The 22,802-nt window shown below is 35.2% G+C and overlaps 1 protein-coding gene across 3 annotated transcripts in view; it reads left to right on the forward strand.

Annotated features, from left to right (window-relative positions):
* Positions 1–22,802, forward strand: part of ple (tyrosine hydroxylase ple) — a 60,028-nt gene that overhangs the window by 7,457 nt on the left and 29,769 nt on the right. The window contains exon 1 of one of the 3 annotated variants that reach the window (XM_090164678.1): positions 20,430–20,861. The exons of 1 other annotated variant lie outside the window; for it this stretch is intronic. In XM_090164678.1, the coding sequence (XP_090020804.1) occupies positions 20,787–20,861 (75 nt within the window). In that variant the 5' untranslated portion in view covers positions 20,430–20,786. Of the gene's footprint in view, positions 1–20,429; positions 20,862–22,080; positions 22,120–22,802 lie in introns of those variants that run through there. One more of the 3 variants, XM_090164680.1, reaches the window with a different exon arrangement.

A 22,802-nucleotide genomic window follows, 5' to 3' on the forward strand; every position in this document is an offset into this window, starting at 1 on the left:
ATATTTCCATTTAGAAGGGCTCGTGCAATTTCGCAAGATCCTCCTCAAAGAAAACAATTTGCGAGCGCTATCAACAGCCTTACAAATAAAAATAACATAGACACTTGACTATTTTACTCACAAGGAGACGACCCGAGGTGTTACACACCGATTTCGTTCAAACTCGGGGGATTGTTAGACCTTCGTGTAACTTGTAAAATCCTAAAGGGAATTTATTCAATGGGCAACGGTTTTGCCATGGCAACGAAAAATGTTTTTGACAACATAAAATAGAAATTTTTCCTATTTAAGCCATATCGGTTCATTTTCACCCATTTGGTTCAAATTGATGAAAATGTGATCAATTTTGATTTTCTTCGTCAATTTTTAACAATTTTTTTATTATTTTGGTATTTTAAAAAAATTTCACAGGGGGGAGGGACCCTGGGAATCGGTCTAAATCCCATGTTATTTTCAATGTGGAAATTTCCATTTAATGTTGTCAAAAACATTTTTCGTTGCCATGGCAAAACCGTTGCCCATTCAATAAATTCCCTTTAGGATTTTTCAAGTCTCACGAAGGTTTACCAATCCCCCGACTTTGAACAAAATCGGTGTGTAACACCTCGGGTCGTCTCCTTGTCAGTGACTCGCGCATGCGCGTAGGAGGAAAGAAAAAAAGAGCTGCATTTATTGAAGCACCTATTGGACGTACAGGTATTGTATGGTTATGATGGAAGGAATTGAACCTTCAAAAAGGTTCATATTGACATTTAGCATTTTTTTAAAAATTACACGGTTTGGGGTTTCCTCCATAATAACACAGAGCATAAGTGAATAATATTGTTACATAAGTGTGACACTTCCTATTCTTCACCTGCAAAAGATTTACTGAGAGCTATTCACAAGATATTTTGTTCTAGTGACTTCGTTACTGGCTATCAGTGAAATATTCCCCAAAGTAACGAACCAATGGAACAATATTATAGATTTATGCACCGAGTAAACACGACGCCCAGAGGTAGACATTTTTATCAAATTCGAGAATAGCAAACGCTAGCTCATAGCTTTCAGAATGACCAAAATAAAACGGTCCGCCAAGAGTAAAACTGAATTCATTATTACGTTTCTTTTTAAATTCCTGGTAAAGAACATTTCACTTCAATCGGCACTATGACGTCATAAAACATCGCCCATGCTTTTCGAAACAAATTGTATACTAAAATACCATCATGCCAGCTATTTCCCTGAAAACGTAAAGAAGGACGCCCGAGTGCTAGTACCCTTTTTAGGATATACCATTTTGAGGTTAACGGTATTAGTTAGTGCAAGAGCTGTGGGCTCGCATGTCATGAAGGGCTTGCCACCACCCTCCTACTTAGAAGGAGAGTACCCGAGGTGTTTATTGCTGATTTTGTTCAAAGTCGTAATGTAGACCTATATAAGATATGAAATTTCCTAAAAGGAGACGTTGCACTACCCATTCGATTTGCCATGGCAACTGAAAGGTTTTTGACCCATTTCGTGATTTTCAAATTTTAAAAAATTTTCGTAGAAAATCCCATGCTTTTTTAATGGAGATTTTCGGTTGCCATAGCAAATCGAATGGCTAGTGCAACGTCTCCTTTTGGGAAATTTCATATCTCATTTAGGTCTACATTACGGCCGACTTTGAACGAAATCGGCAATAAACAGCTCGGGTACTTTCCTTGTTAGTTTAACCCGTCCACCTGAGATAAAGTCATAAATAGTCGCTAAATGTTTGGGGCCTAAGGTGGTGCTTTGGGTATTAGCCTATCTGATTATTTTTATTATTAAAGTCATTAAAAGCAGCTATCTGAGATGGGGTTAAAGTGGTACCTTGGGTACCATTAGCTTAACAGATTGAAGTGCGTGAACGATTCAAAACCATTAAAGAACCATTCTGAAATAATGATTAAACTCCTATTAACGCGATTTCTGCTCATTTCTAATTCGAGGAGTGCTTGTCCCTGTGGGTTTCCAATTATTTGTGTCACGGTTCCCTCGTGGTTATCTGACCTCTGTCCAATGTAGTCAATTGGTATATTCGGAATTTAACATCTCCAAATCTATTTCGCAAAAAAGCCACAAATTCCGCCCAATTAAAAAGTGTTTTTTATTTAATTACACAGTTGGAGACGTGATTAATTATTTTCCAATTGCGTAAGTCGAACGTTTTTAGCCTCAAAATGAGTTTTTCAAGAGGGCGTGGTCGTTTAAATTAAAAGTGTTAAACCATTTTAATGGAATCAATTATTTCGTCGACTTAAGAAGGAAAGAGTGTTTTTTAGAATGTTTCCAAATAAAAAGATGGCGCTGCATTCCGCTCGAGCCGTCTGATTTTTTTTAATTACAAAACTCGGTTATTAGTGGGTGCTTGCGGCATATAAATTCCGAAGCTGATTTAATCCAATAGAGTTCGGTAGCGCCATCTTTTAACAAATAATCTCATTAGATTGAAAATCCAAAATCTAGATTTACAAACATGAAGTAGTGGCCTTTCAGATTGAATTTTTAACTTTTGAGGAAATTTCGTTTCTTAAATCAGACAAAATCTTTTGACCTTCATTGAAGCTGACTTTGCTCGCTTTCTTAGCGTACATGGATATCATACTGGCACTTTTTGTCCCAAACATTGAGAGAACTGATATTGAAACGAATTTAATGAGCAGATTACTGTTATCGGGTTGCCATCTCTTCTTTTTAGAAATCGAAAACTGTTGTGAATAACTTTGAAGTAGTTTCAAGGTTACAAAAATTATCATAAACAACAGTAAGTAGGAATATAACTATAATTGTGGCACTGCCTCCACTTCCCATACTATTACGTATAAAAAGTTGGTAAACATCACTTCTTCATGGCGACCAGTAAGCGCGAACACTGGCTAATAAAAGTCGTTTACAAACTGTCCGCGCCAATTATCAACAATTTCTGTTTTTCAAATTTTAATCTCAAACTCATCTCTTCTCATTATGGCAACCTAATTTTAATTCTTCTCCTTTCGTCGAAAGTCAAACTCACCTTTTTTCACCAACGTAAACATATTTTAGTTAGCCTTTCATATAAAGTAAAACTCGTCTCCTTTCACCAACGTACACTAATTTTGGTTCTTCTCCTTTCATTTAAAGTCAAACTCATCTCGTTTCACCAACGTACACTAATTTTGGTTATTCTCCTTTCATTTAAAGTCAAACTCATCTCCTTTCACCAACGTAAACTAATTTTGGTTCTTCTCCTTTCATTTAAAGTCAAACTCATCTCCTTTCACCAACGTTAACTAATTTTGGTTCTTCTCCTTTCATTTAAAGTCCAACTCATCTCCTTTCACCAACGTACACTAATTTTGGTTCTTCTCCTTTCATTTAAAGTCAAACTCATCTCCTTTCACCAACGTACACTAATTTTGGTTCTTCTCCTTTCATTTAAAGTCAAACTCGTCTCCTTTCACCAACGTACACTAATTTTGGTTCTTCTCCTTTCATCTCGTTTCGCTAACCTCTGCCACACTTCAATTACTTTTTTCTGAAAATCTTATATGATCTTCTCCTCGTTATGGGAGAAATAAAATGTTGAAGTTTGGAGTATCACAACTGTTCTCACTGATCCCACAGTGTGAGGAGAATACCCATCACTAATTAAATTTAATTGTGAAAACAAGACAAGCAACACTTAATTTTATCGCAATCTAATTTTTATTGAAGTATCGGTTGAAACTGATAAATAATACGTACTTTTAACAGTTTTTATGGTTACATTTAGTAAACAAAAAGCCCAAATAAAATGTATTTAAAAAAAATACTTTTCAGAGTTATTAGGACAGTTATGAAGAAGGACAGTTATGAAGATTACTCGCTCTGGTGTGAACTTGTCAATGTCGAGCTCTTTGAAGAGCGAATAGATTAGGTGGATACTTTCAACATTTTTCCAAATTAAATCGTCGGTCAGATATACCGAGTTTAAGTTGATTTGAATGCTAGTTTCGACTAATGAAATTGAGAGAAACTCGCCATTAAACTGAATTCGTGCAACTGGAATTTTGGCTACACTTTCTACTCCACCTCAAAAGTTAAATGTCTTACGCGATCGGATTTGGTGAAAAGTCATAGCTGCAGGGGCATATTAACCATTAGGCAGAGTAGGCACGTGCCTAGGGCGGCATTTTTCTAGGGGCGCCAAAACTCTGATAAAGCTCCACGGTCTAAGTACTTGGCTGGTCCCTACTTAGCTGACCAAGCCTTTAGACAATGCCATGGGGCGCCAAATTTTTCTGTGCCTAGAGGCGCCGAAAGGGTTAATCCGCCCCTGCACAGCTGTCTTAAAACCTTAAGTTGGGAGTTGTTTTTTTAGTGTAGGCTTGTAGCAGACGAATTGTTTAATTTAGACGCGTAACAGGCTAGAAGTATTAATGTGTACATGTATTTTTAAATAAAAATTAAACTCTAGAACGTTTTCCGCGGAAATATTTTTCTGTAGCCCCAAACTTTGCTCACAGTATGAGTTTTCGTAATTTCTATACTATAAAAGGATTAAACATTATGTTTATTTTCATAGACTTTTCAAAAGATTTTATAAATTGAAATAAGACAACGGTTTGGGTGACTTGGAAATGATATAATTTTAATATTTGAAAATTTATATAATGATCATGATTTTACGACAGCTGCAGAGTAGTTTTCGCTCAAGAACAATTTATCAGCACTAACCCAAATGTTATGTACTTCGTAGTGTAAATTCAAACTTACAATCATCCATGCATACGCACCTACATACATGCATTTACAACTATGATACATGCATACGCACCTACCATACACGCATACACACCTACCGTAAATGCATACACCCCTACCGTAAATACATACACACCTACCGTAAATGCATACACTCCCATCATACATGCATACACACCTACCATACACCCATACACACATACCTTAAATTCATACAAACCTGCTATAAATGCATACAAACTACCATAAATGCATACACTCCCATCATACATGCATACACACCTACCATACATATATACGCACCTACCGTAAATTCATACACACCTGCCATGCATGCATACATATCTATGATAAATGCATACACACCTAGCATACCAGCCTACGTAAATTACAGCCTACCTACATGTACATTAAACTACCTACCTACGTGGGTACTTTAAAAACTGCCTTAACACCTACAAAGAAGCCTGTGTACATACAAACCTACCTACACACTTACTTTAAAAACCTACCTATCTACATGCATACTTACAAACATACCTAACATCACTCACAACTACAAAACAGTTTTCACTCCACCTAGTGCTACAGATAAAGGGTGTGTTGCGTGGAATTTAGGCTCGAGTTTTAAGTCTGAAGATATGATATGCCCTACCCCTGCGCACGCCTAGGTTTCCTTCCAATTTATTGTTCGTTAGAGCTAATTGTCCTATTTCATATATATATATATATTCAAATGATGTGGTTATCGGAAAACATATTTTTTTCTCCGAATCATATAACTTATTGGCCAAGGAAAAATCTTTCTCTGTAAACTGCGCGATTATAAATATTTATAAATAAGAATGAAAATATAATTAACGTTTTATATTTTTCGATGACATTGATTGCGCGATAGACCCCGTCTGCATAAATGAATTATTATTCCGTGTCTGTCGATTTTAATTGAGAGCTTAAGACAAAAACGCCATGGCGGCGATGGTGGAAGCAAAAATCTGTTATTAGGCCTAACGGGGATCTTTTGCTTCGAAGGGCACCGTCATGCCATTTTTGGCCCAGTGAAATTTACACTGTAAAAAGCGTACGACAGCAATAAATTTAGTTTATTTTGTTGTTCCACACTCATCTAGACTTTATTCTTTTAAGTTTACATAGCAACCAACGCTAAAAACTCCAAAACTAGACGATATGGTAATACGAAATACAAAATGACTACTTGGAAGTCTATGACAGCTCTGCGAAAAAAGATAATTAGGATTATTTGAAATTTCCTATTGAAATTAGGCACCGTTTAGGCGTTCTGTCTACACGTGTCATTGCGTACGCTTAATCTTTTAAACGGCGGCTGCCAAAATGCCAGGAAACTAAAATTCGAGGATTTGCCCTTGATAATGTTGTATAAAAAACCTACTTTTAAGTCAAACAAATTTAATAGCTGTCCATGTATTTCGTATTCTTATTGGTAATGTACGTCACAAGGGTGTGCCGTTTTTGCCTCCAACCGCAAAGATACTCCAAAATTTGTGAAACTGCCCTCCGGGAAACGATATTTCTGCGGTTGCCGTCTAGCAAACTTCCCTGGTCCATCAATGCTATTAGCGTATTAGCGAAGTTAAGCGAAGTACTCTAGACGTTTAAACGAAAACGCCGGGATAATCTGGACGTTCGACGGCTAACGAAAACGAATACAGTTACAAGTCTTAGTACAATTTTAAATTTAAATATTTTTAATATTCATCTTGTTAGAAAAACAACTGGCCATCACGTTTTTTAAATTTTTCAACTTCGAAATTGTACTATTAAGTTTTATTTGTAACAAGAACTGTCTAAATGATCCCGTTGTTGTTCAAACGTCTAGAGAGCTTAACCTCTCAATTTTTCGCCGAAGGCCTGTACCATTTTCGAAATACTCCTAAAAACCATAACGTTAGTTCTTATTTGAGAACGTACCTCTAAATTCCTCACTTCAAATTTCAAAAGCAACCAATAATGTTCCACACCGGACAACGGGCCCACCTTGAAATAGCACGAACTAAGAATATACACGAAGTGCCCACCCACAAAAATCGCGCCCCCAAAAGTGCCCACCCAGTTTTTTTTTCGTACCAAAAGTGCCCACCCATGAATGAGACGGGCCCACCTCAAAAATTGGCTTTTTCAACATTAGGTCTAAGCTATTGGACATTGAATTTATGAAAAGTGCCCACCCATTGGAATTCGTCAATTTGATTGACTGTTGAAACTTAAATTTGAACAAAACTAAATGTTTGGTTAACCGTAATTAACAAACCGTTAACCGAAGCTAAACCAGGATACACACCATTTTAAGTTAATAAAAATTAAATTAAATATTTTTAATTTTACCGCGTTTGTAATCGCTAAAGTAATACGTAGAAGAAATACGATAATATTGGTGAAAAACTGGTTTGTCGAAGGTTATGTTCCTGATATGTTTGGTTTTTTTTAAATGATAGTACATCACGTACTAAATCTTGGAATTTTCATAATTAAGGGTACTTAATGGTTAGTTTTGGAGTTGATATGACATGCAAGGACCCTTATTTGTTCCAAGGTAATTTGCCGAAACCGGTTCCGATTTTGGTATTGAAATGGGCTTTCTACGCCCCAATCGGCTGGATTCTTACGTAAGATTAAAGGAAGTTTATAAAAAAGATTCAATTAAGAACCGTTTGATTCGGTTAAGAAAAGGATGTAGGAACAATTATATTTTATATTACAGGTCTCTGTTCACAATGAATTTTACCTATTGTTATTTCAGATTTAGGGGGCTTAGAAGTCAACATTTCTTATTATAAAATTTTCCTACAAGTTAAAACTTTTTTTGAGTAACACCTACGTGACAAAAATAGGCTGTTCAATTTAAATTGTTTACCACTTGAAAATTTTTTTTAATATGTGCCATAAAATTTCATTGATATTTACTCTGCAATATACTTTGAAATCTCAATTTAACTTGATAGATGCTTCAATAAAAGCCATTCAGTGATTCTCTAGGAAGTAATAATTCACATAGCAGGGACGTGAAAAACTTATGTTAGCCCTAACGGAAAAAATAAATTCGTTAGGCGTAAGCCGATATTTTTTCGTAAACGCTCGTCATCACTCCCTTTTTGTATTTTGAAAAATTGAAACCAGCCTTATTTAAAAATTTGAGTTTACAGAGTGCATGTAGATCTTAGTTAACTTGATTTGACTTGCGTATGGATTGAAGTTGGCTTTTTTGGTTAGCCAGGTGAATCACTTAACTAACAGGAAATATTTCATTCAGAGATCCACTTGTGTCAAAAGAGAAGGTCATTTATTGAACCGCTTATTGTATTTTGCATATAAAACTTTCTGAAAATAACACAAACAATCAAAAGCTAGGGATCTTTAAAGAACATTCAGATTATACAACCTTTAAAAAACACTCAAGACCTTTTCACACGAGCCAACTTTTCAAATAAAAATGCTGAGTCAGCAAAAATGGATCATTGATCCATTTTTTTCTCGCGTACTTTTTTGGTGGATCAACTCACCGAACTTTTATTAACACGAACCAACTAGTTGACTAAACTCAAGTGGACTCATATAGTTGTGTGAAAAGGCCTGAAGTTTCTTCACCAAATTTGTGTAATTATTTGGCCATTAAATAAGCAGTGTGGACAGAAAAAGTTGGTACACGTGTTGGGAGCCTTTGGTAGGTTACCGATTTAAAATCCAACCAATGAAAGTGAGTTATTCCGTGACGCGACTGACGACGACGAACTTTGAGATCTTTGACCCGTCGTCTGCTCAATATGTCATTTTTGTAATATTCAAATAGCAACGAGCATATTTTGTTTTTCCTTAATAACATAAGTAATTTTGACATGAGAAACCTAATTCTATCTTTTATGCGGGAAATGGTATAGCAGAGACAATAGCAGATGATAATAATAACACGAATACACCCCATTGTAGGGCCGGAAAACGTAGAACTCATGTTGTACTATATCTTCCAATCAAAACTGAATATAATGGAATTTCTTGTTGGAAAGGAGTGAACTGGATAGCATGACCCATAGCTCTTTATATAAAATACGAGTGGTCACGTGATGACGTTAGATTCATCGTGCAATTAAAGTTAGAGAGCGCGCGCATATTTTTGTTTTTGTTGAGCTCGCGCGAAAAGGCACGAGACCCTCTACACGGAAATTTTAGGAAGCGCGCGCTCCAAAAAATAACACTTTTTATACATGTATGCGTGTATATTATTTTATAGAAAGAGCTATTACTTATTAAAAATATTCCATGAAAACTACGGATTATGGGCATTTTTTAAACTATAAAAGTTTTGAACTTTTTGATTAGAACTTTGAATCTAACTTACGAGAAAGCGCCATTATTTAAATTTAATTCCTCAACAAGGTTAACCAGGAACTATAATAATTTATCCCTACCACATTGTTTGCTAAAAAATTCAATATGATTTACGACTTTATAAAAGAATGTCGTACTATTTATAATTGCTGTCAAAAAAAACCCATCAAAGATCTAATATTAGCGAAATATTTTTAGTACGTAATATTAATTTTCTTTTTTATTTGTTGTTATTACCCTTTGGTTTCTTAGTTTTGCTGTTTTCGTGTTAAGTTTTCATAAAGCATTGCTTGCAAGGGCTATAAGTCGCTCGATGACTTGGCCCTTTATTTCTAAATCTTATACTTCCCAATGTAAATCGCAAATAAATTAATTGAATTGAATTGAATCCAGTAACAATTGTGTCTGGCGATGCGACGTCAAGAATATGCAGTTCGACAAAAAAAAATTATAATGTTTTCCTTTCTTCTAAATGTCAGTCTTTAATTATTATATTGCGACAACGTAATTATATTCTGGAAATTTCTAAACTATATTATACCTTTTAACGATCATACGAAAAATAAAGGTTCTAATCGAATGCCTCGAATAAGAAAATTGGTTTTAACTTTAAAATTAAAAGGTTTTTATATCGAAGTAAAAAAAACTTGAACGCCAATCTCTAATAATACTCTCTAAAAGTATATTGCCTTATTGACAATGTTATTGCGAAAAGGTTTCCAAATGGATTTGAAAATATGCAAAAACCCAAATATACAATCGAAATTTCCAAAGGCTATCATTCCCAATTTTCTCCGAAAGCAGAACTCGTAACAACGATACAATTGGGGGGGAAAAATGGCCCGAAAAAAATGAAGGGCTTTTATAACAACCGCGGAATGACCATCAAAGTATCGACGATATAATTAGGGTTATTTAGCCATCAATTTAGCCTCATTTCTGGGTACTTATTCGTTGTAAAAGGTGGAACATTTCGTTTCCTTGAATTCAATTGAATTAGTTATCAAAGAAGAAAGAGGTGTGTAAATCTCGACTGCGACCCTGAGGCTTATGGTAATTCCCATCGTGGATGCTCTCTAGGAAATTTCTATCGGGAACTACCACTTGCAATCATTATTTCTTTGAAACGACTTGAGCTATTGAAGGTCAATACAAATATGCATTCTAATGTTAATAGGAATTTATAAATTGTAAGATAACTTTTATTGGCAGTGCATGGTTTTGGGTTAGAGACTAGAAAATGTTTTTTAATTGGTTTGTAAATCTATTGTTTTTTTTTGTCAACAATTAAAGGATAAGTATTTAATTATACCATATAGAAAAATTTATGCATGAAATACGTGGTTATAAAGAGTTATTTAAAAAACCCAATTTTAATGTTGATAATTATTTACATTTGACTTTGATTTTTGTTATCAGTTTGTTATCACTAATACTCGCGAATATATCAATTCTTATATAAAGCTCATGTCTTCATTTAACTATTTAAGTTAATAATTGTTTTCTCAAAATTCCGTAAAAAGATTGTGGGCTTGCTCATACTGTTGTATTTGGATTTCCAATGAAATAAATACTTACTCGTCTTGTTTCTTCTCAACATTTGATCCTAATCCATTGGGATCTACTATAATTAAATCGTAACTTTGATGAAATGTATCTATTAGAAGATCAAATGTAATACAATTTTTTTCCATACGAAACGACCTTTATCAATTACGGAAGGTCATACCAAACCGCGCAAGGTTATCGTTTACGTTACGAGTGACCCCTTTTTGCTAAATTTTTAATATATTAACCAATGGTAGCTTGTAATCTATCGCGCGTTATTATTATACCGTCCGCGGGAAAGTTTGATTTATAATGATAATTGCTTGTCTTTTTTCTTGAATATTTAGAGCGCCGACTTTCTACTTGGGAAAATGCCGGAAGCATTTGCGCTTTGCGTGTGAACGAATGTTCCAGCTCTTAGTAAGCGTACTGATTTCGCGGAATCTTAATCAGCTCTCTAATTAGGGTGATTAAGTATCCCTACATAATGAACGGGAAACATCTATATTGACGTAATGCTTGGCAGACGTTTCGTCTGGCTAACTTGACATTGTTGTCGAAGCATTCCGAAGTTTACGTTTCAATTAATTTGCTCAAACTCCGTTACATTTTGGTGGTCACTTTTACTGCATTTTTAATATCTGTCCTACTTCAAAGCACTGTACGTGTTCATTTAGTAGGCCATGTGTTCGAAGTTGAAGTAATATTTCAATTGCGCTTAAAGAATGAACTTTTACGTTTTGGAATTTTGGAAAGGCCGTATGTAATTCCGAGGACAACGCTCGGTAAACACAACCTATAAAAAATCAACCATTTTTAAACATTTAAATCAACGACCTTCTAGTTTCTTCCTCACTTTTGTGAGTTTGAGCTATTATCCTAATTCGATAAGTCAAATCCCGTGATTTCGCCGCAAACGATATTTAAGCTGCTAGATTAAATTAGGATTTTTCATTTATTTACCATACATCTATTGAACTGAGTAAGAGTGTGTTTTTAATATTAATATTTATTCATTTATATATAATCAATTAGCTAATTAAAATCATTTCCGAGTAGTGTATACTTTATCCAACCTGAAACATACTACAATTCAAATATACATGTTTCTGCCGTTTTCCAAGATGGAGCAGGATTTAAACCAGAAATGATACGACTGATTTACTGTGTCTTCGGTTCAGGCTAACGGAGAGGGTCCAGGCAAGCTGGCCGCCTCGGCGGATTGGGTAGCCTGCTGTGGGGCGGCGGGCCTCCGTATGAGGGCACGGCGGTCCTGTTTCCCGGCCTTTTGGAGAAACACCGGGATCTCCGGTGCCAGCTGTGCCGGGTTACTTGGGCTGCTGTGTGCTCGTCGTTCCCCTTTAGGAGCTCTCTCCAAAGGGTTTGGCTCCTTACCTACGTAGGTAGGGTGTCGGCTGGGGTTGCTACAGCATCCCCTCTTAATCCCACTGCTATGTGGGAAGTGGGAATTGGTCCACCCATTGCTGCACCTTCTGCTGGGTTGAGTGGCTCGCGTCAAAGGTGCGACCATCAGTAGTAGGGTACTACTACCCACGCTGGTTTTGTCACATGTCCGGGCTAGGTGGACGCTGGCGTAGGGCACTATGATGATAGGCCTCCGGTGGTATCGTCTCTGTTACTAGGTACACCGGGCTATAAATTCTGACACACTGTAGCTAGGAGGATTCAAGTGTACCTGGACAAGAAATTTGTATTCCCCCGACCAATGCCTCGACATCACGTTTTTAGCGCCACCAACAAAGCTTCAAAGTAACCTAGGAGTTACCAAAACATTCGTCAGTATTTCGAACTTAAACTGTTTATAGCTTAGGCCACGTCGAAGAAAGTTGCCAGAAAACTATATAATTTCAAAGAAAGTTGCAATGAATGTTAAGTTTTAAATTTAATTATGGGGAAATATTGTTGCTTTGACAACTGTCGTAGCGATTCTAGGTGCCATAAAAATATAATTTTTTTATCCAGTTCCTAAACCAAACACGTGGTCATAGCTCACATTTTCCCCACTAGATGGCTCCGTTGTACTTTTATGTCCAAGGGTTTGAGGCTTTGAGCAGCCTCTCCCGTGGCCCCCCGAATTCTTCTCCAGGTACACTTGAATCCTCCTAGGCTGTAGCTATCACGTTTCCACAGTTTTGTTCAATAAATGCTTTTTTATCTTCAATTTCATTTGGTTTACTGAGATACTTTTACCCACCGTTCCAAAAACACAACTTTTTTTTCGAATACTGTGCATACCACTGTATATCGGTAAATTATGGTAAATTGGTAAATGGCGGTATTCTGCTAAGTAATGGTAAATGACTATATTTCGGTCAATGATGGTAAATGATTTTATTTCGGTAAAAAATGGAAAGAGGTGGTATTTCGGTAAATAACGGTAAAAGGCGGTATTTTGGTAAATAATAGCAAATGCCGGTAATCAGATAAATAATGGTAAGTGACTTTATATCGGTATATAATGGTAAATGTTGGTATTTCGGAAAATAATAGTGAATGACGGTAATTAGGTAAAAAACGGTAAATGACTATATATCGGTAAATAATGGTAAAAGACGGTATTTTGTTAAATAATAGTGAATGATGGTATTTCGGTAATTAATAATGAATGACGGTAATTCGGTAAATAATGGTAAAAGACGGTATTTCGATAAATATTAGCAATTGACGCGGTAATTAGGTAAATAATGGTTAATGGTGGTACTTTGGTAAATATTATTGAATGACGGCATTTCGGTAATTAATAGTGAATAATAATAATAATAATTTATAATTCAAATAAAACCGTGAAGAATTTCACCGAGTAACTAATAAATTTCGTTTTAAATTTAATATCAAAATAATTGTTGCTAATTTATTATTTACTATTTTCTGCAATATTTACGGCTATCCCAAAATGTTATTTACCACCAAATTTTTCACCTGTTAAATACTCGTCAATACCTCTTTAAAGCAATCTAATTTAAATATTTATTTATCTAAAAAGTGGCGAGTTTTGAAAGCCAGTGCTTTAAAATGAGATTAACAGTCACACGTTCGCAACTACCCCGAAAAATCTAATGAAATCGAAACATGATAAATTGAACAAAAACAAATCTATGAAACTCTAAAAAAACTGATCTGATGAAATAGCATTTTTTTTAGTATTTCTTATTTAATCTTTCAAAATAATACGGTTTGTAAATCGATCACGGGACTTTGGCTTATCTATTTAGGAAAATAATTAAAAATGGCTTTACGGTGAACCTGCTATTCATTCTGAAAAATAAAAAGTGAAGCTAGACATTTCTTAGGACTTACTTCATACCCTTTAAATGTTTTGGTAGTTTTCTAAGAGCTTAATTTAAGGTTCCCAGTTTTGAGTAAATTAAATAAATTACAGTGGCAAATTTTCGACAGGTGGTAATTTACCAAAATATCATTATTGCTTCACGGGTTTTTATATGTAGAAATAAAATCACCTAAAAAATATTTTCCCAAAACACAAGCGTGGATTGCCCACTTTATAAAAATAGGAAATTTTCTTAGAACGTAAAATAGCCTGAGACTCTGTTCATGGCTTAACGTCGGGGCATCACTATGAAATGATTCGGGTACATTGGGTAATTATTTATACATGTAATCGGGGCTGAGACAACTGTATATGAAATTGCAAACCCCTTTTAAGTACATTTTGAATCAAAGTGCATTAGGATTTCAACACAGTATACTGAGATTTCTGCGTAACTTAATTATTGGATGTGTTGTAATGTAATATTAAAAGCAAAGGAAATTTTATTTCAAAAGTAAGTACATATAGATAATACATTATTGAGAATTCTCATTTGATATATATAATTTAATATAAATGGCGCTACACAACACTAGGAAGCTTTGCCGATTCGTCTTAGTAAGAGTGCGCGACGCACGTGTTAATTAAAACGTGCCACCACTCAGAAATTATTTAGATGGGTAACGTTTTCAAAATTGACTACTTAAATTGCCAAGGCTTAAAGTGCAGTAAATTTTGTAAATAGTAAAACGCATCTTTTGGATTGAACAAAAATTGGGGAAAATGTTTACCCTTATTTATGATTATTAAATGATTTTGAAGTAGTATAAGTATTTTCTAAATATGTTTCTTGGATGGTTAAAAGACGCATTTCGAAATTTTATTTTGAATTGGCAAACGCCTTTAAATAATGAATGAATGAAATGTTGAATGTGCAGACATACCTTCAAGGATTTTCACAACAATAGTAAAATATTTAAACATTCATATTCACAACAATAGTACAATATTTAAACATACATAATATACACAACAATAGTACCATATTTAAACATTCATAATATACACAACAATAGTACCATATTTAAACATTCATAATATACACAACAATAGTACCATATTTAAACATTCATAATATACACAACAATAGTACCATATTTAAACATTCATAATATACACAACAATAGTACCATATTTAAACATTCATAATATACACAACAATAGTACCATATTTAAACATTCATAATATACACAACAATAGTACCATATTTAAACATTCATAATATAGTTCTCTCCCCACTGGTTTAAGGGGTTTTCCCCCGAGATCTTCGGTTTCCCCTTCCATAAAAACTTGTTGAGGTTAACGGTAATAGTTAGTGTAGGGAGCTGTTGGCTCGCGTGGCTTGCACCCTCCTACGCATTGTAACCCGGCCACCTGAATTAAAAGGCTTTAAAAGTCGCTCGATGACTTAGGCCTAGGGTGGTGCCTTGGGTATTAGCCTAGCTGATTATTATTATTTATTTATTTACATAAAAGCTTCTAAAAAAATAATTAAAATATTCTTCTTAAATAAAATTTGTACTATAAAAATTTACAACATTTATCACTAAACTGATATTCAGTGTTTGCGCTCTAGATTTAGTTTAGCACAGAAGCCCCTATAGTGTCTAAAAGATGCTGAAGCCAAAATATACTACAACCAAGTACGATAACATTCGAGGGCAAATTCATATCGTGGCTTGGCGAGAATATCAATGTCGAAAAGAGGTTCGGTCAGGAAGCCGGCGTTACAACAATAGAAAGTGTCATACTTATTATTATTATGTTACTTATGTTTGATCAATGTTTCCCAAATTCTGACAAGAACCCCTTTTCTCTTATTTTGGGTTTTACCAAGAGCGTCAATTTGGCATAATCAAAGAAATAGAACTATTCTCGACCAGAATTCTCTGAACTTTACTTGATTATGGTTTTTTTACACTATTTTCTGACGTAATAAGACCATAAAATTCCTATAGATAAAAATGTATTTCCTTATCAGCCACAATCGTATTTTGTTACTTGATAAAACGGTTTATTTTTTGGGGTTATTTAGAATCATTAACTTTATATTATTTAAATTATAAATTAAATAACATAAAGGCAAAGTAATTTCTGAGCCTTTTTTTTAATTTCTGTTACTCGTGGGAAATACAAACCTTAAAATAGCCGTGACACCTGGAAGAAGTGTGACATCAAAAGCGGTAGCGCCTAACCAAAGAATTTAGACCCCAGGAATGGAAACTGCAGCTCCACCTAGTATAATTTGCTTGTCCCTAGCCTCCAAAGGCATACCTAGGTTGACAGGCTTATTTCCGGTTCTATTGATTCGCCTAGCCGGAAGCTCTCCCGTCAACTCGAAACTGAGACATTAACGGTTTTTCTTTCCATTCCTGGGGTCTAAATTCTTTGGCCTAACCTTCCTAAAATGTTTGTTTTTGAAGGTACTAGTAAAATAGGGATTGTTCAGAAATTACGTCACGCAAAACGCCCTAAATTTGTTCACAAATCAGGAAAACCCCTCAATTAAATAAGCACCATCACAAAGTAATTCAATTACATATTAAGCCTATTTATTTATTTTACCCTCTAGAAACCTATAGTGTTAGTCTATAGTTACGCCGCAAAATGTTTGTTTTGAAAACGAAAACATTTGAGAGAGTTGGCCTGTTTCGGTCTATCGAAATCTGCCAGCCTTGCCTGCCTTCCGGCCTGTATCTGCATACCGAAAATGGCCGACGATTACGCTGCCGAAAATATTTTAATAAACTGATCGGCGGCATTTTTTACCGTTATTTTGAATTATCGACTATAAGACTATTGTAACATTTAGTAATTTGTGAACGGCCCCCTAGCAGAATTAACACTTTTTTAAATTCTATCTTCGGATGTCTCTTCTCAAGGCCATGTAGTTCCCCTTTTTCAGTGAAGAGAGGTTTCGGTGCGAATAAAAGTTGCTTGATCTTTCTTTTTTTTCTGGAGCAACGAAATAAAGTTTTGGTTTTTGAGGTGTTTCGATAATAGCATAGACCATGTAAGGGTATTACCTTACTTGGTCTATGATAATAGTAAAGACTATTACTAACAAAATACTCACTGTACCAAGATGAAGAATAAGCGCTTGTTAATATAGTATGACCAGAAGTGTATTATATATAGAGAAGTAATTTTCGCGTGAAATCTTTGCACGCTTCCGCTGCTCATACGACCCCAAAATCATTTCAAAAACTCAGTTCGAATTTGAATTAGCTTCTCACCTTCCTTACCTAGTGGTATTATAATTTGTAATTTTTCCTGTCCTATTTCTGGAGACTAGCGCTGGAAAATAATTAAATTTTAAACAATTTTGTGGTGTTTTAATCCAAATACGAAATAATACAGTTTGGTATATTTTGAGTCGTGATTCGTAATGTACAAATTCGTTGAAAACTGTCTCGAGCCTCCAGAAGTTACATGTTTCATTTTAATTTCTTGGCGGATACGTCTCTACTATAGTGAGTTGCAGGCTAAGAAAGACAAAATATATAGTACAATCGGCGCAAGGATGCCTCAGATCGTTTCCGGTCATTCCACCACGTGAAATTTGAATTTGGCCATTTTACGGTCAAATTCGAATTTTGCTCTTTTTGTCGTCTTTAAGCGCAATCTAGAGACCGAAATTGGAATCTTAATTTTTTAATTTCATAATTGTGGTGGCGAGCAAATTTAAAAGATAAGGCATTCCTATCATTCTTAAATTTAAAATAGTATGTATAATTATTAATTTTTGTAAATTTATTTCTACGTCTTACCAGTTAAATCGGCAGTTTCTTTTAAAATAGTTACCACGCTTTCTTGGGGGTAACGTTGTCTTAATGAGCTATAGACGTTTAAAATTAAATTTTTCTCTTTACTTGTTAACAATAAACCTTTATCATGCTTTTTATAGTAACCTCTTGGGCTATTTAAAATATTTGGAGCTTCAATTATCGAACCTTCTTTAGCTGTATTCGGTAATAAAACTCATGACAACATGAAATTAAAAAATAGATTCCAATTTCGGTTCATAGATGGCGCGAAAAAACGATGAAACTCACGAAATTTGAAATTGACCGTAAAGTGGTCAAATTTAGATTACGCGCGGTCGACTGGCCGGAAATGGTCTGAGGTATCCTTCCGCCGACTGTACTATATATTTTGTCTTTCTTAGCCTGCAACTGACTATATGCACTTTTTATACCAGCCTTTAATAATTTTAACATTGATATTCATATTACACTTCTTGTTGATCACATCTGTTGTATGAAATTTTGGAGTTATTTGTTTAAGTCCCAGTCACCGGGTGAAACTGCTTAGGAGGGTGGTGAAAATCCCTTCGTGCAACTCTCTACACAAGATTTTGAGCGTAACTCTCAATGGAAAGATGTTTGTCGGTCGCAGTCCATCGGTCCGTTTCCAGAAGGGCATGTATAAAAAGGGGAACAACAGAGTAAAGCGCATGAGGGAGAAGGTAAAACCAGAGTGTAGACGAGAAGAGCAAAGAAAAACGGCATTAAAAAGAAGGGAGAACAGAGAAAACGGGGTGCGAGTCAGGGCCGAGCTTAGAGGCAGTGCCGGATTAACCAATAGGCCGAATAGGCCTGGGCCTAGGGCACCAAGCCTACAAGGGGCACCAAGAGGGTTCGAAAAAAATAAAAGTACAAAACTTTAATCATTTGCTTTTCACAAAATATTTTCCGGAGTAATTTTAGTAAATGCGTCCACCCCTATGAACCAACAACGTTTTATTGTCACATTCTCTGACGGACTGCCGTCTAGCCCCTGGCGACATACTAAATTGGGCAGCAAAATTAATTTTCCTTCCATTTCTCAATTATAAATTGAGGAAGCGCCTAGCACGCGTCGCTCACTATTGAAGGGGGCACCAAAAATTAACTTGGGCCTGGGGCCCAATAAAGTCTTAATACGGCCCTGCTTAGAGATCTCGTGGCCCCGAGCGAAATACATGGGCGAAACTGAGTGTAGCGGCCCTCCGGTATTTACATCCCTATGGTAAAATTTTAGACGCAAATAATGCATTTAAATTTGAATATAGCCGATCAAAACCAAATTTTACCTGTTCTGTTTGGGGGATTCCATCTCAACACAACTTTACTTCTTCCTCGTCATTTGAAATTCGAAAGGTATTCTTGACGGTAGCGAGCGACTTATTATCATTGGGGCCAATTAAATGACGGGCCCATTTAATGACTATCGTATTCTCTAGTTCCTGCCCCGGGCCAAAAACAGCGCAGCCAATAACCCAGTTAAAACATTTAAATGTGTTGTTTTTCGAAAATGGCGGCGATAAAATATGATGTATATGAAACGTTTTTTTATCATAAATAACTTTAATGCGAAATGCGAAGTTTCATTTCGTAGCTTTGGTATTAAAAGAAATTTGAAAGTTTGCGGGCTAAATTGCGTCATGAGAATGCAAAAATATGGTAACTCAATTTGTTTATAAAACGCACATAAACTTGTAGAAGTGTAGATTGTACGTATTAAAACTAACGAGGAGACTACCCGAGGTGATAATCACCGATTTGGTTGAAACTAGGTGGGTATGTAGACCTTATGGTAACATGAAATTTCACCAAGGGAAAAATTGCAATGGGCATTAGTTTTGCCATGGCAACCGAAAATGTTTTTGACAACACAGAATGTATATTTTTCATTGAAAATAACATGGGAACCTGAGCACTTCTAAGGGTACCCCCTGTGAAAAATTTAAAAGAAATTCAAATTTCAAAACCAAAAAAAAAAATATATCAAAATGCCAAATGAAATTAATTTTATGATATTTTGATGAATTTTGGTCAATTTGATCAAAATATGTAAAAAATGATCAATTGTTATTTTCATAGGGACAATATACAGACTGTGCTGTCAAAAATATTTTCGGTTGCCATGGCAAAACTAATGCCCATTGCAACTTTTCCCTTGGTGTCATTTCATTATTGATTCAAATGCACTTATTTATTTCAAATTACTAATTTTAAGCAAGATATAAATAACGTTAAAAAATGTTACTTTACTTGCAGTAAATGCAGAAAATCGTTTTTATGGGAAGTCAATGCAAAAATATTATTAATAAGGATAACATTAAAAACTTTATTAATTATATTACGGATACCAAACAAAAAATATAAAAAATCAATCTTAATGTTTCAAAATTAGTAAAATCCAAAATAATAAATAAAAATAAAAATATTAAAAACAGATAGATTATTTGGTTTAAAAAAAGAACAAAATATTTCCACACAGTACAAACAAAAAATAAAAAACGTACAAATACTTTCTTTATTGTAGATTTTATCACGAAATGCTGCATGAAGCTTTGCATTTTGTCAAAACTACAATTTTTGAGGTACCATATTTTGCTTTCTGTTATGAATAAAAATTGAGCAGCTGAGTGAGGCAACATTCGTAAAGGAGGAGTCTGTCGGGATGTCCATGTGAGGTTTCCCTTAAGGTCACATGGGTGGCGAGCCCTTAAGCGCGCAACCAATAAGTGATCAAGGGCCTGACTCGGACTAATGGAACAATTGGTATCGGAAGCCAGATTTCAATGATATCGCGGTAAAAAGTGGTAAACTATCGGGAACAGGTTTAAAGCGAAATATTCCCTGAACCAGACGAGTTGCACTCACCTCAGCGCCGCTTATAATCTGCTTGACGATTTTCGCGAAAGTCAATTGTCTCGAAACCCGTCGGCTACTCGTGCGGTATTAGGCGCTCCACAAGTTCTGAGCCACGAAACACTCTCTTTTTGGTCGACTCGATCTTTCCTTGAAAATGCTCATGATAGAAAAGTTAGAAAAGATTGAGAAGCTAGACAAAATGGACATTGAAAGGATCGATATTTTGTTGGTGAGTTTGTTTGCCTTTTTTTGAGACGCGTTTTCGCTGAGTATATAAACTTATAATACGATATTGTTTTTGTGAGTTTTCTTGCCTTTATTGAGACGCGTTTTCGCTGCGTTATATAACTTATATTGGATATTGTGTTTGTGAGTTTGTTTCCCTTTATTGAGACGCGTTTTCGCTGCGTTATAAAACTTATAATAGGATATGGTGTTTACGAGTTTTCTTGCCTTATTGAGACGCGTTTTCACTGCGTTATATAACTTATAATAGGATATGGTGTTTGTGATTTTGTTTGCCTTTATTGAGACGCGTTTTCGCTGCGTTATATAACTTATATAGGATATTGTGTTTGTGAGTTTGTTTCCCTTTATTGAGACGCGTTTTCGCTGCGTTATAAAACTTATAATAGGATATGGTGTTTGTGAGTTTGTTTGCCTTTATTGAGACGCGTTTTCGCTGCGTTATATAACTTATAATAAGATATGGTGTTTGTGAGTTTGTTTCCCTTTATTGAGACGCGTTTTCGCTGCGTTATAAAACTTATAATAGGATATGGTGTTTGTGAGTTTGTTTGCCTTTATTGAGACGCGTTTTCGCTGCGTTATATAACTTATAATAAGATATGGTGTTTGTGAGTTTGTTTCCCTTTATTGAGACGCGTTTTCGCTGCGTTATAAAACTTATAATAGGATATGGTGTTTGTGAGTTTGTTTGCCTTTATTGAGACGCGTTTTCGCTGTGTTATATAACTTATAATAAGATATGGTGTTTGTGAGTTTGTTTCCCTTTATTGAGACGCGTTTTCGCTGCGTTATAAAACTTATAATAGGATATGGTGTTTGTGAGTTTGTTTGCCTTTATTGAGACGCGTTTTCGCTGCGTTATATAACTTATAATAAGATATGGTGTTTGTGAGTTTGTTTCCCTTTATTGAGACGCGTTTTCGCTGCGTTATAAAACTTATAATAGGATATGGTGTTTGTGAGTTTGTTTCCCTTTATTGAGACGCGTTTTCGCTGCGTTATAAAACTTATAATAGGATATGGTGTTTGTGAGTTTGTTTGCCTTTATTGAGACGCGTTTTCGCTGCGTTATATAACTTATAATAAGATATGGTGTTTGTGAGTTTGTTTCCCTTTATTGAGACGCGTTTTCGCTGCGTTATAAAACTTATAATAGGATATGGTGTTTGTGAGTTTGTTTGCCTTTATTGAGACGCGTTTTCGCTGCGTTATATAACTTATAATAGGATATGGTGTTTGTGAGTTTGTTTGCCTTTCTTTAAGACGCGGTTTTGCAGCGCTGTAATAAGATTTTTGGTTGGTGAGTTTCTTTTTTTTTAAAGCTCTTTTCTAACGCCGTAAATTTTTTGTATTTTAAGATATTTTAAGTTGAGGATTTTGGAATATAGATTTTCGAAAATTAAGGATTTAGTTTTTACCTCTCCAAGGGGAGGAGGGGTTTTACAATCACCGTGTCTGTCTGTCTGGGCTGCAAACGTCTACGCATTTTCGGGGCAAAGTGTAATGACTGCGTTCGCAGTTTTTTGGAATCAGGGAAAAGCTTTTTCTAAAAGAGCCCTCTTTTTGGCATTGGGTGTTGTATAATTTTTGTTCAATTTGCGTTAGTATCGGGCGGAATTCAAACCCGAGCTCTCCTGCACGACAGGTAAGCGTTCTACCACAGAACCCCGGATACATGTTACGCTTCACTGAAAATTAGAAACTCTTCCGAGGAGAGGAATATTTTGGCTTGCCAACTTCTTATATTTCGATTTTCATGTCGTCGTTTTTAACAAATGGTAGAATAATTTATATTTGTTTTGATATTTTGATTTTCATATTAACTTTGATTGGAGAAAAATCAAAGATTTGTTATTTGCTTTTTTGCGATATTGTGAGATACCTGATTTTAGTGTTAAGATTTTCGTAATACTTTCGTGAG

The sequence above is a fragment of the Leiobunum rupestre genome, chromosome 2 (assembly GCF_980474605.1).
Source record: "Leiobunum rupestre chromosome 2, qqLeiRupe1.1.hap1, whole genome shotgun sequence".
Lineage (NCBI taxonomy): Eukaryota > Metazoa > Arthropoda > Arachnida > Opiliones > Sclerosomatidae > Leiobunum > Leiobunum rupestre.